At 36.9% G+C, this 12834-nt stretch overlaps 1 protein-coding gene across 2 annotated transcripts in view; it reads right to left on the bottom strand.

Annotated features, from left to right (window-relative positions):
* The window catches only part of kalrna (kalirin RhoGEF kinase a), a 156159-nt gene that overhangs the window by 70643 nt on the left and 72682 nt on the right, over nucleotides 1–12834 (bottom strand). For both annotated transcript variants that reach the window (XM_026909922.3, XM_026909930.3), the window contains exons 6-10: nucleotides 12502–12624; nucleotides 11697–11888; nucleotides 11395–11526; nucleotides 9242–9472; nucleotides 2831–2953 (exon numbers count right to left, since the gene is read on the bottom strand). In XM_026909922.3, coding sequence (XP_026765723.2) covers nucleotides 2831–2953; nucleotides 9242–9472; nucleotides 11395–11526; nucleotides 11697–11888; nucleotides 12502–12624 — 801 coding nt within the window. The remainder of the gene's footprint in view (nucleotides 1–2830; nucleotides 2954–9241; nucleotides 9473–11394; nucleotides 11527–11696; nucleotides 11889–12501; nucleotides 12625–12834) is intronic.

The following is a 12834-nucleotide window of genomic DNA, read 5'->3' as shown; positions in this document are numbered from 1 at the left end:
CTCCATATTTAAGCTTTTTACTGTCATCCTCAATATGCTCATTTGGGGAATGGAGTTCTTTTGGGTCTGAATTTTATCTGGGATCTTTGCAGGAGGTAATGTAACGCAATGTTGTATATTCATGGTAATAAATATACTGGTAATGTTCATGCACTGCACACAGATAATGCTATCTTTACCAAATCATATCTTCATGGAAAACTCTGCATGTTTTTTTTTCTGGAAAGACACAGAAGTCTTTTCTCATTATCTGCAAATACACTTCATCCATCTTTAAGATATATTTGAAAGAATATTATCTTAGTACAGTTGATTGCAATGACACAAAAATTTAGTCACATTAATAAGTGATCAAATTACAAATTACAATTTAAATACACTTATTATTTATGACTCCAATAACTGCAGTATTGCTCTACTAATCAAAACAAAGACTACAGATCACACTTTAAAAAATGTCTTGTCCTCCTGGGAAACCTAAATCCAGAAAAAATCTACAGTATTATGTCAGGATTACAGAAAATCTGTATAACATATACACACATTCATGCTAGCCATCCATGTCTGCCTGGTTCAGGTCATACAGGATGGGAAAGTTGGTAGAAGCAGCTGGTTCTCATATTCATGCGAGTCTTTAAGGAATATTTAAGAAAGATTGGCTATCTCTGACAAACTGCATACTATAAAATAGGCTATGCATATAAAATGGAAAGGTCAGTAGTAGAATGTGTAATGAAATGGATGCATTTAATATGCTTTAACAGCCCCCTAAACATTAACAGGAGGGGCTTCACTATAAATTGTCAATTCCCCTTTATTACACCATTGTTGAGAAAAATTGTGGCAGAAGATTGGGTTTATATACTGTAGATAAATATAGATCATTTACAGTGTCTTAGCTGTTATATTTACATGATTGGCCTCCAGGCCTCTAGGATGCAGACTGATATCTTTTTGCCAAAAACTATAAAATCCTAGATAAAGTACTTAATTTTTTCTCAAGTATTTGAGTTGGAAATGGAGAAACAGTTTTTTACTTTTACTCAGTGCTGTCACCCGGTAACCTTTTGTAAGCACCTATTATAGGTAATAAAACTTTTTTTTGTTGCATTCATAATAGAACTAATTAATAGTGTAAATAGTTCCATTGCAGGAAGTTACACTGCTGTGGCATGCATTTGATAAGAACACAATACTCATGGGATCCAGAATTGCAGAAACACAAATCAGGAAAGAAATATTGTTTCATTTAACTATATTTTGCTAATTAGCAGTTTAAAACTCTCAAATCAAATATCAAAATAGAAAGGGTATTTTCATAAGCAGACCTCAACAATTAAACATAAAAATGAGGAGAAGCCTTTAATGACATCGCAGACATCTAGTGTAGAGTTTGCATTAGAGGCAAAATAAAAAGAAAAGTTTACACTTTTCACAGCACAGTTCTGCCAAATTTAATCCTAATGATGACTGTCAATATGGAGTTCTTGAAAATGAGAAGAAATGGTTTTATTGTTACAGTATATTATAGCTTATTAAAAAACAGCATTATTTTATTTTGAGTGTTTTTCCTTTTCCTATATCCTTTAGAAACTGACCTTTATTACACTGTGTAAGCATTTTAATACTGACTATTCTTCTTATGCCTCACATCTACAGAGAGACTGAGTGTTATAATTGAGTGTAATGGCTCCCACTACACTGTGTAAAAGAAGCTCAGTGTGCAGTTCTCTTATTGATCTATATTCACATAGATAGATAGGATTGATTTATACACCATTATGCAGCTAATATAGTGTTACATATGTTACAAAACCTAATATGAAGGTCTATAATTACCAAGAGTGGTCAGAGTAGATAGATGGATTGCTCTGTCTAAGATGACGTTATAGTACTAAGTGGCTATAATTCTTATAATCAAAGCTGCTTTATTTACGTATGACCCACTGCTGAATTCGCACTGCCACACGTCAAAATGGAGTCCTGTCCAACTCAATCTCATGAGAAATGTATTAATTCAAACAAACAATGGTGATGTGATTGGATTTTGTTTGCTTTCATAGGAATTATGTTGTAAGTATGGGTGTAACACAGTGGCAATATCTTTATCTGGATCTGCACAGTGATCCAAATATCCATATCTGTATCTGCATTCAGATTTAAAGTGGGTGTGGCCTGAACCCTACACCACTATGCTCCTGAAAACACTGGAAAAATACCTGAAATTTTTTGTAATGAATTTAATTGGTTGTATTTCCCGAAATATAAACAAATTAGTAGCCTAATTTAAACAACTTGCCAGGCAAACCACTGACCAGGCAGTTCCTAAGCATGCTGTAAATGCATCGTGCGGCGGCACACGTTTATGTCACACAACAATGTTGAACATTCATGCTACATGTGAGAGCCATATGTTTTTTCGACCTGAAAGCTTCATATCTGCCCGCTCATGTGCACAAGTTTTAAAAGTCAAAAACCTCCTGTTTGTGCACCTTTTTTGCTGTGTCTCGTGGGATCCCAGTCCTGATGTACACCTCTTATCTCAACTAAATGCTCTATGAACCTCTCTATCCAGCTTTCTATTTCTTATAATAAATAAGTAAATAACACCCAAAAGTGCCATCTATTTGGTTCTGTATTTGCATTTGTTTAGAACACATTTGTTGTCACATTTGAACATCTGTTCATTTCAAATAATGTATTTGTATTAGGTTCCATCCTTAGTCAGAAAAGGTACTATCCTAAACATAGAACTTTCCATATGACTTGAGTCATGCAAAGAGTTACACTTTTACAGGTGAGTGTGTGAGTATGCTGCTTGTGTTCTTACCTGTGCCACCTCCTCAAAATCGTCATGGCGTTTCTGCAGGGCCCTGGCTCTGTGTAAAGACTTTCCCACTCCTGTGTGTTTACTCAGGAAAGCCTCGCCATGATTCTCTATCCAGTCCATCACCTTTGTAAAACACAAAAATACATACCATTCAAATGATTTAGAGTCACTGAAACAATGTAATCAAAGCTTTCTCATAAAATGAATATGGACTACTTTTTATTCTTTCCCATACTTTTGATTAAGTTCATGCCCAGAAGTGTTGGGACAAGGAACACATAGAGTAAGTAGAGCACACACACACACACACACACACACACACACAGACACAGAGCTCAGCGACAGTAATTGCCTCTTCACTCTGCCACACAGTGAACAATCAGTCACAACTGTCTCTCTGTCAAACAAAACACCGAAGCCACTTTATCAGCAGTTACATAAGTGGACAGCAATACAGAAACACAGCTTTGATTTCATTAGTACTATACACAATCTGGCCTAACATAAACCATAGCTTGACTGCGCAATCATAACCGAAACTTTATTAATATGCCCCGTCGCTCAACTCTCAGAGAGTAAAACACTGCCGAGAAACGGTGTTTATAAATATCAGAAGAAGTGAGGGTGTAGAGAGGTCAAAGACAGAGGATTAACCCAGTTTAGTTTTAGACTGTCTCTGGGAATAGCTGTATGTTTCTGGAATGTGAACACAATACAGACCCCATAGGGTGAGCTCATCTGAATGGGATGCAGAGTGTATAAGCTCTGGATAAACAGTCTCAGTTTATACAAGTCTGCAGTCTCTATGGTTTGATTCCACATGTATTACTTCCCGAAAAAAATTCAAATCACCTAATATATGTAACTCATCAGAACATAAGAATTTCAATGTTAATTCCAGCCCTGAAGATGTCTGAAATTCTCTACACAATCTGAAGGTGGGGGAGCTTCATGCTTATGTGTTTGCACATGACACAATTTTATAAACCATGTCACTGGGTGTGGTGAACTTCTGTTTATGCATGGCTGATTACAGCATCCGCAGTGTGTTTTAAAACCACGTCCTACACTCCCCATTACGAACAGGGAGTTCTGCACCAAATATAACAATAACACCAAATATAACTAAATATAACTGGCTTGTCTAATGATATGGCTTCATTCACTTCGTTGCACCAGTTCATGTTTAGTTCTATTCTTGGATAAACCCACTTTCAACCATACTCTTTTCAGACAGGATGTAATCATTAACAAAAACATAAATATTACTAAACTAATATTTGAATGTTCATTAGGTGAAACATTTTGTGATGATTGTTACTGTAACAATGAATCCCTTTAAGATCAGGTTACAGTTCAGGTGGATTCGACAGTATTTTCTGGAATTTCCCAACAAACATATGTTCTTGGGCCCTGAGGTGTGGTGTGTAAAATTCTTCATTCTTAAAAGCACTCAACAGTGTAAACACCCTGATTATGGGACTGATTACTGCTGGCCAGGACTGGCTGGTATAAATAGCCTAGCAGGGTTAAGCCCTCCCTCTCTTTCAAGGAAGAAATGCATAAAAATAAAGGTCAATTTTGGCATCCACATTACTGTAACTCCACACAGCCTACGGTCAACAGTTGTTTCAACTGATTACATTTGCTGTGCGTTGTGCTAAATTATTTAAGCCTGCTTTGTTGACATATCCATAACAAGTTACAAGCAGTGATTCACAAGACGCACATGACATACAATAATGGGTGGAATATACATGAACAAGGAGGACTGCTTTCTCAATCATGGATTTTTCAAAATGCCTTTGGAGAAACTAGATGTAAATACACTAAGGAAACATTATCTAATCAAAGTACAAATTACATGAAGGGACAAATGACAGAAGAGTAAGTTTTGTGTTTGTTGAATAAAAGAGTTGTCTAAAGGAAAGCACGTCTTTTCTGCTTACTATGCTTTCTATTTAGAAGGGACAGACTTGAAACAATTGACTAAAAAAACAACCATGAATGGTGTTGTTTATCGCTCTTCCAATAAGTCTGTTCCTATGTGTATGCGTCCTAGTTTTTTGCTTATGATGAGACCCTGTGCTATAAGGCCCAGCCATAAATGTTTCATAATAGTAATGCCGAGCTAATAGAAATTTCAGTTATTTCATTCAATATTGTGACTAATCGTCACTGTTGTTGGTTCTCCTCTTAATGTACTGCTTTCAGAGAGACACAGAGGCAGAGAAAAAAATTAGACAAACAAGCGTGTCCGTGTGTATGACATACAAAAATAATATGAAAACATTAAAACCCCTCCATCAATGCTGCTTTTGACCCTGTCTGAGAATAAAATACAGCCCAACACACTAGAATTAAGTGTGAGAACAGAAAACTTACTAACAATTATTGTCATACAAACAGGATCCAGATGCCCCCAGACAGAGATTTTAAAAACGTTGCACGGATGATTCAGTTTCTGTAGGTCTAGACTAGAAGAGTTTTTCAGAACTGTGTCATGCTCGCCCATATGAAAATCATATTCAAATACCCGGTGGACATTTTCTAATCTGAACCAGACTTGCGTAAGGGGAGTTATGTCTGTGTGTCTTAATCCGTGTATAATTTAAATGGTGATAGAGTCACGTACCTAAAGACGTGCATAAGGTTTACATTTGCAAAATATGGTGAAATATATTTTGCATTGCAGCAATGAGTCACACAGATACAATCTTGTATTTTTATCTGTCAAATGCCCACCATATATAAATACACCAGAGGAATCGAGAATTTACAAATGCTGAGAATACAAGATAATGGAAAGGTTAATATGCCCAGACCTCAGTTCACTCCTCACTAACATACTTCTGACTTCACATGAAGCGGTACATCACCCTCACATTTCTCACACACTCCTCCTGTCCCTCTGGTCCTTAGTCACCACAATCATGACTTCTGATTTATCTCAATTACAAAGGACAGAGGTCATAGCACATTTGTTCCACTGATAACCCTGTGACAGTAATGATGACAGAGGTCAAAGAGAAAAGGGACAAAGCAGTCTCGAGCTTTATCTTTCTGATCTCACAGAATGTCTGTGGACACAGAAGAGATGTGCACTGTAATAAATTGCTGTAAATTTTTCAGTAATTTACTGACATTTGGCTTGCCAGTGAAGTAGTGTAAAATTTACAGTAAACAAATGTAAAATATATTTAAAATATCTTAGTGTTGTATAAAATGACACATAATCCAGCACACTTGCTCATTTGGCAGCTACAGGATACAACTGAGTTGAAGGTTATGAGTCTTTCCCACCGATGACAGCTTGGCAGTACTGGGATTTGAACACGCAACCTTCTGAGCTATGATGCAAAGCCTTAACCACTGAGCCACCAACACGACACCACACCACTACTGCAACTAGCTTCCATTGATTCAACTACTTCTAGCACTGAAGTAACAACATTCAAGATTGCAGTGAATCAGTGTGAGTTAGTTGCGCTAGCTGTGGTAGCTCAGTGGTTACAGCTTTGAGCTGCAGGTAAGGCAGTCATGTGTTCAAAACCCAGTATCCCCAAACTGCCTTAATTGGGTCCTTGAGCAAGACCCTTTAGCTCAGCTGTATCCTGTATCAATATACTGGGTTAGGTGTTATTTTACACTTTGTATGATATTACATTACTTTACTGTAAATATGTTTTACAGTTGTTTACTGTAAATTTTACAAAACTTTATTGGCAACTCAGGTTGCCAGTAAATTACTGTAAAATCTACAGTCAATTTTTTACAGTGTGGAGACAATGCATTTGATTTAGTAGGGTGGTGAGATCCCCAAGTAGTTTATGAAGCATGGTCAGGGGGACTGTGATTTCTATTTTATTTAGTTACTGTGGAATAAACAACAACCCACAATTATAAGAGATATGTATGAACAAGTTCTTACAGTTATTAGTCTATTTCATTGGTAGTGTGAATGGGTTTAATCCAAATGTCAAAAAGTCAGAAATAAAAAAAACAATAGGTCTATAACTAACGTGAAATAGTACCTAATGTGTTCTGTGAGTGGGAAGTTCAGGAGCTGAAAGCAGTATAGCTCCAATAATTAGCCAGAATATTATAGTACACATTTAAATAATGATCCTAATATGTGAATACTGTTGAATAGTCTGTGAAATTTGCTTTACAGTTAAAGGGGTGGGCAGTATGGTGGTACAGCAGGTATGCCTCACAGCTCCAAGTTTCCTGGTTCGATCCTGAACTTGGGTTTCTGTCTTTGTGGAGTTTTTGTGCATGTTCTCTCTGTGTCCACATGGGGTTCCTCCAGGTTCTCTGGTTTCCTCCCACATCTCAAAAACATGCCTGTAGGTGGATTGGCTATGCTAAATTTGCTCCTAGATGCGAATGAGCATGTGAATATGTGTACGTGCTGCCTTGTGATGGACTGGTATCCCATCCAGGGTGTATTCCTGCACAGTATGTGCTCAGTATTCCCGGGATAGGCACCGGATATACCACAACCCTGACCAGGACCCGTTGTGTTTCTCCCATCATTAACCTTGCATTTTTCCTCATTACATTCTCAACAGCTGGAGCTATAAAGTTTCCAACATAAACAAATAAGCATGTCTCTAGACTTAATGCTTAGGGTGGACTTGCACATAACTCTTTTTTTGACTAGAATATAAATCTACTCATTTGAGCATTCCTCTTGAACCAGTTCCTGGGAGGTCCTGTTTGCTCAGGCTGAATACCTGGCATAGTTTATTTACTTACCTTTAACTGCACACAGTTATAAAGCTATTTACGAGGTTGATCTCTGCCTAGATTAACAAACTTTTTAGAAAGTGTTTTAAAAATAGAACATGGCTTTTAACTATACAAGTAATCATGCAAGTATCTATATAGAAAAAGACCATTCAAATAGCCATTTATACTGTATATGTGCAATTTCAAGAAAGATGGAAAGACAAGATGAGCTGGGGGAGATTAATACTGCAGAAGATATAAGCATTCCTGAATTAAGCACCATATGGACTTAATCATCATAACAGATTCGGGTAATTTACTCTCAGATACTCAGATGTTAATGTGTGGGAACCTGCACTACATTACTCACTGCCTCTGAGAGCTTCATTACCTGGTGTTATGATGTGTAAAGAAGTGATGAAGTATGAGAAAGAGCTCTCAATACACATAGTTTGTCTTCAATAGACTCCATGCTGCTCTGATTGGCTTAGTGTAGGAGACCTGAACATACAACCCAGCTTAAGTGAGCTGCATTTGTGAAGAGCTAAGTAAAGGAAGAATAGGCAGACTATGATAAGACAGACTGAACAGAAGACAGTAACAACTGATAAGGCTTTTAACAAAGCCAAAATCGTATCAGCTTGTCTCTCCACTGGGCTACACTCAGGTTGGCTACGCTTGTGCGTTTAGACTCTTTGACTTATTGGGCTGTGTTCAAATCTTGATTTGGCCTGTAGACCTCACTAGATATGCACTGGCAGCAGAGTGAATGCAGGCTCACGGGTTCTCGCTGCTGATAAAGCCAGGTGGGTGAAATCCAGCACACATCCACCAATGTCTCATAGACAGGGATATTAACTGGACTTCTGGGCAGATATCCAGCCTCAAAACTATTAGAGGGAAAAAATGCAGTATGTAAAAATGCAGAATGCATAAGTCTATACTTATGGATAACTGCTGACGGAGCAGCTGAAATAACATTATGTACTCGTAAATGTTGGATCTATTAAATCACATTCAAGAGAAGCAAAAAAATATTTTGGAATTAAGTAAAGCCATTCAGTTTAGGCTATATCCAATAACTCACACTATGTGCATAGACACACAGACATATAAAGTTCACACATTACAATCACCAGAACAGATAAAAAAGAAACTTTGCTTGTCACAGTATTTCCATTAAAAGGGTTTTTTAAGAGATCTGTAAAATGATAGCTGATAGGAGATAACAAATGATTGTGTGTATTTAGGTAAAACCTTTGCTGTTTTGACTGTCTAAGCTGACCATGACTCACACCTTGTCAACACGTGTATATACATTCACTGCCCACTTTATTAGGAACCCTCGTAAAGCTGCTCATTTATGCTATTATCTAATCAGCCAATGATGTGGCAGCAGCGCAATGGTTAAAATCATGCAGAATGCATACATGTGCAGGTGTACAGGAGTTCCTCAGTGAACAGTGAGTGTATGTGTATATGTCTATTTACATGTGTATGTTGGATCCTGATCTAATAAACAGTTTGTATGAATTGGATCAAGCAAAGGAGATGTGGTTGCATTTGATTCAATTTCATAACCTTAAACCTAACTAACTATCACAATGTTTCTGATGCAGTGAGTCAAATGAATTGCTACAAATCTGGTGGTATGAGTGTGTTTGCGTTCTCCATTACCTGCTGCACATCCTGCTGGAACACACAAAGCTGTAGTCTTTGGTGCAGGCGCACTTTACGATGCTGCCAGATGCTTTCCAGGCGTCGGTGGTGATGCAGGACCTCGTGCACCACGTCCAGGATGCAGTGCACTGCTTTAGAGTAGTTCGCTGTCGCAGTCAGGGACTCGGAGTTCCCAGGACTTAATGGCCGCTGCAGTACATCGAGCAATGCCTTCCCGTCCTGACTCACCTGAGGAGAGAGACAGAATTAATAAAAGATGAATAGAGACAGAAAAAAAAACAATAAGGGTAAGACAGACAAAAACTTTACAGTGCAAACACTGTTGCATGACTTTGCACAAAATCTAATACTTTTAAACTAAATAAATCATTGACTTGGACTCAGCATTTACTAATATCCTCTATTTGTATCATTATAGACTTATATCTTGTAAGTATCAAAGTCAGAGAGAAGTTTAATTCTAACACTTTCTTATGTTTTATACACACAGAGACCAAAAGGTACAGGAAGGACAATAATAGTTTGATTTTCCCAAATTTTCCCTCATAATCATGTTTAATGTAAATGCAATATATTTGAGGCAGTGAGCTCTCCAAGAGTCTGTGATTCTTTCTCAAGCTTTACAGCTAAACCTCCCAATAGATCATGTACACATTACAGCTCTGAATGTATCAGTCATGGGAATCAACATTGTACCTAACTGATCAAGTGAGTATGAATAATGTCAACTTTATAATTCATCATTCATCTTAAATCCTTTGTTTAAAAAAATACACATTTTTCATTCTTCGGCAGAATAAGGTCAAGAATAAGGTCATTGTTATATGTAATCTGTGGATGATTCATGTAAGGCACCACGGGATAAAGTTAGACATGATTTTATATCTCACTGCAAATGCTGACCTTTTATTATCCATACTGAAAAAGTGCTGTTTTGGAAAAAGACCCTAACCTCCAAAGCTGATTTAGAAACAGTTTGACTAGAAAAAGTCATCTTTGTTTTTGCAGTGAATGAAAAACATGATATGTCCAAGTTTTAGAGATCAATTCTATCCATAAGCTGCATGTTACACTGAGATCTACATAAGAAAACATTACACAGCATTTTTCAACTGTTTACACAAAAAAAAAAACACATCCCATGTAGCCCAGAATCAATAACACATTGATGTAAAAATGTTTAGTTTTCTGTCATTCTAATCAAAATGCAATAAAAAAGAAACAAGCTATGATTATGTTAAGTGAGATTGATGGAGGTGTGTACAGATACAATATAAATATAGTATACAATATAAGATCCCACATGTCTTATTGGTACATTTTCATTATGTCCTTTATTAGTTGCTTTGTCTATTAGTTGATTATATCAGGAATAAAACATGACAGGGCATGCTGTTATGAGAAAATCAGGATGGTGTGATGCGACGTCAAGCAGAGGGCCATTACCAACCCGAAGTTGATTATTTTATAACCTGAAGTGTTTTTCACTCTTATTCCACAGCAAGTTGCCAACAATTGCAATTTATTATTTATTGTTTATTTATTAGTAGTAATTAAATAAAGCAAAGTCATACTTTTTATCACTTTCTTGTTATATTTAATATTATGGATATCTATATATAATACATTTTAATCTCTAGCAGTCTAAACATTCCTATACCAGCCTCTCTTTTTTTTCTCTCTTTTAGTTAATAAGACAAAAATGCCTGTCATCCGGGAAGTGTAATGTCCTCTGTGCTGAAGAACATCTCCCAACAAAAAGTTCATCACCATGTCAACGACTATATGATTTTCTTTAACGCATAAATTAGTTGTCTTAGATTAGATAAAGCATTCAACATGAAAGTCCCTGTGAATCATTTGTTACATGATTGAAGTATATTATCATATATTAAATATGATTTAAATTATAGTCTGCACTATTGTCAGAGCTGTGATGTTATAGAAAAATAATCAATGCTTTCTGACCAATCAGCCTCAGAATTCAAGAGCACTGTGGTATAATGCAGATTAGCACATGTACTGCTTAAAAGATAAATGTTACAAGATACAAGATGGAAAGTGTAAATATAGAAATGTATAGTTTTCACAATTTACACAATTATTAATTCTACATAGAGACGTTTTCCATAGTAAAGTCAGCTGCGTACCTCTGTGTAAGCCTGTGTGACCTGTTCATACAGCGTCTGGTGGTGGTGAATGGCTCGCTCCAAATCCTGCATCTCTGAAGGAAGACCTCCCTCACTACACATTTTACACCAGGCCTCCACACCTGAGAGGAACTGGATATATACACACAAACTCAGCAGAGAGAATTGGCTTGGATTAGCTACTAAGTACATACTGAAAACAAGCTATATTGCAACCAACAAGAATTTCGTAGTCTGCTTTCATTGGTTTAAAAATAATCTTTGCAGCCCAAAACCAGAATAAAAAATTTGCACAGCTTTACCTGTTCAGATTTCTGGTGGAAGACTGCAGACATGGCAAGGATGGTGCTGCGTTCATCAAGAGCGGCGGCAAAACTCTTCCACTCTTGATCGAGTTGGGCACTGATCTGTTTAATCTGCTGTGACGCATAGTGACCTGCCTCCGACAATCGCGACGCCACAGACATGATCCGATTTATGTTCACATACGCATTCTGAAAAATAAAAAAGTAAATAAATAAATAAATATACAACAGTACAACAGGGTTATCAGCACTATCAGTCATTTTTAAGTTGGGACATCTGCCCCTATCCAATTTGTCTTTGTTTGGTTTACAGTGAGTAAAGATAACAAGTCAAGTACAAGTCAAAAACAAACAGCAGTTCCAATACAGAAAAAAGATCAATTTATACTTTAACTGTGACTTCTTTTAAATATTTGATGTTAGAATATAGTATATAATTCTAGATTATAGCATTACTAATTCAACCACTTTACAACCATATTTATCCATTAATATTCATTTGTTCTACACACACACACACACACACACACATACACACACACACCCAGTGCTACCAGCCTTCTGTACATTTCACACTTGTCTCTTTTCACCCATGGGTCCAGGCTTCCTTCTATCTACAAATCTCTGATCCTGATTTATAACATTAATGTATAATATTACCATATATCATCTGCCTGTTTAAGTTTACTATCTGATACTGTATAATTCTCAAAACGTTTCTTTCAGTCTTACTGACAGGTGGCTAGTACATTGGCCTGTATTATAGACTGTTTGTCTGTAAGTGAGCTGTAAATGCACGAACCATGGAGTTCATGGCGAAGTGGTTGTGTTGTGTCTGGAGATCCACAGCGTGCTGGTAGCTCACGCCGATCTCAGTGTGGCTCTGCAGGAACAGCTCTTTATTGTGACTAATCCAGTCGAACATCTGCAGAGAGAACCGATGCGTTACGCAGAATCCTTCACACACTTTACACACTCCTCCTGCTGCAGTGATAGCTCCTCTCTCATTTTACAGAAATATGAGGACAGAGTTTGAGGTCAAACCAACTCAGCATCATTTCTAACTCCTCATTCTTTCATGTCATATTGTTATTGCGTGAAAATTTCATTTATCAAAAACAGTCTCATAGAGTAT

The sequence above is a fragment of the Pangasianodon hypophthalmus genome, chromosome 5, assembly GCF_027358585.1.
Source record: "Pangasianodon hypophthalmus isolate fPanHyp1 chromosome 5, fPanHyp1.pri, whole genome shotgun sequence".
In the NCBI taxonomy this organism is placed as follows: Eukaryota; Metazoa; Chordata; class Actinopteri; order Siluriformes; family Pangasiidae; genus Pangasianodon; species Pangasianodon hypophthalmus.
This window is presented reverse-complemented; position numbering and strand designations above follow the sequence as displayed.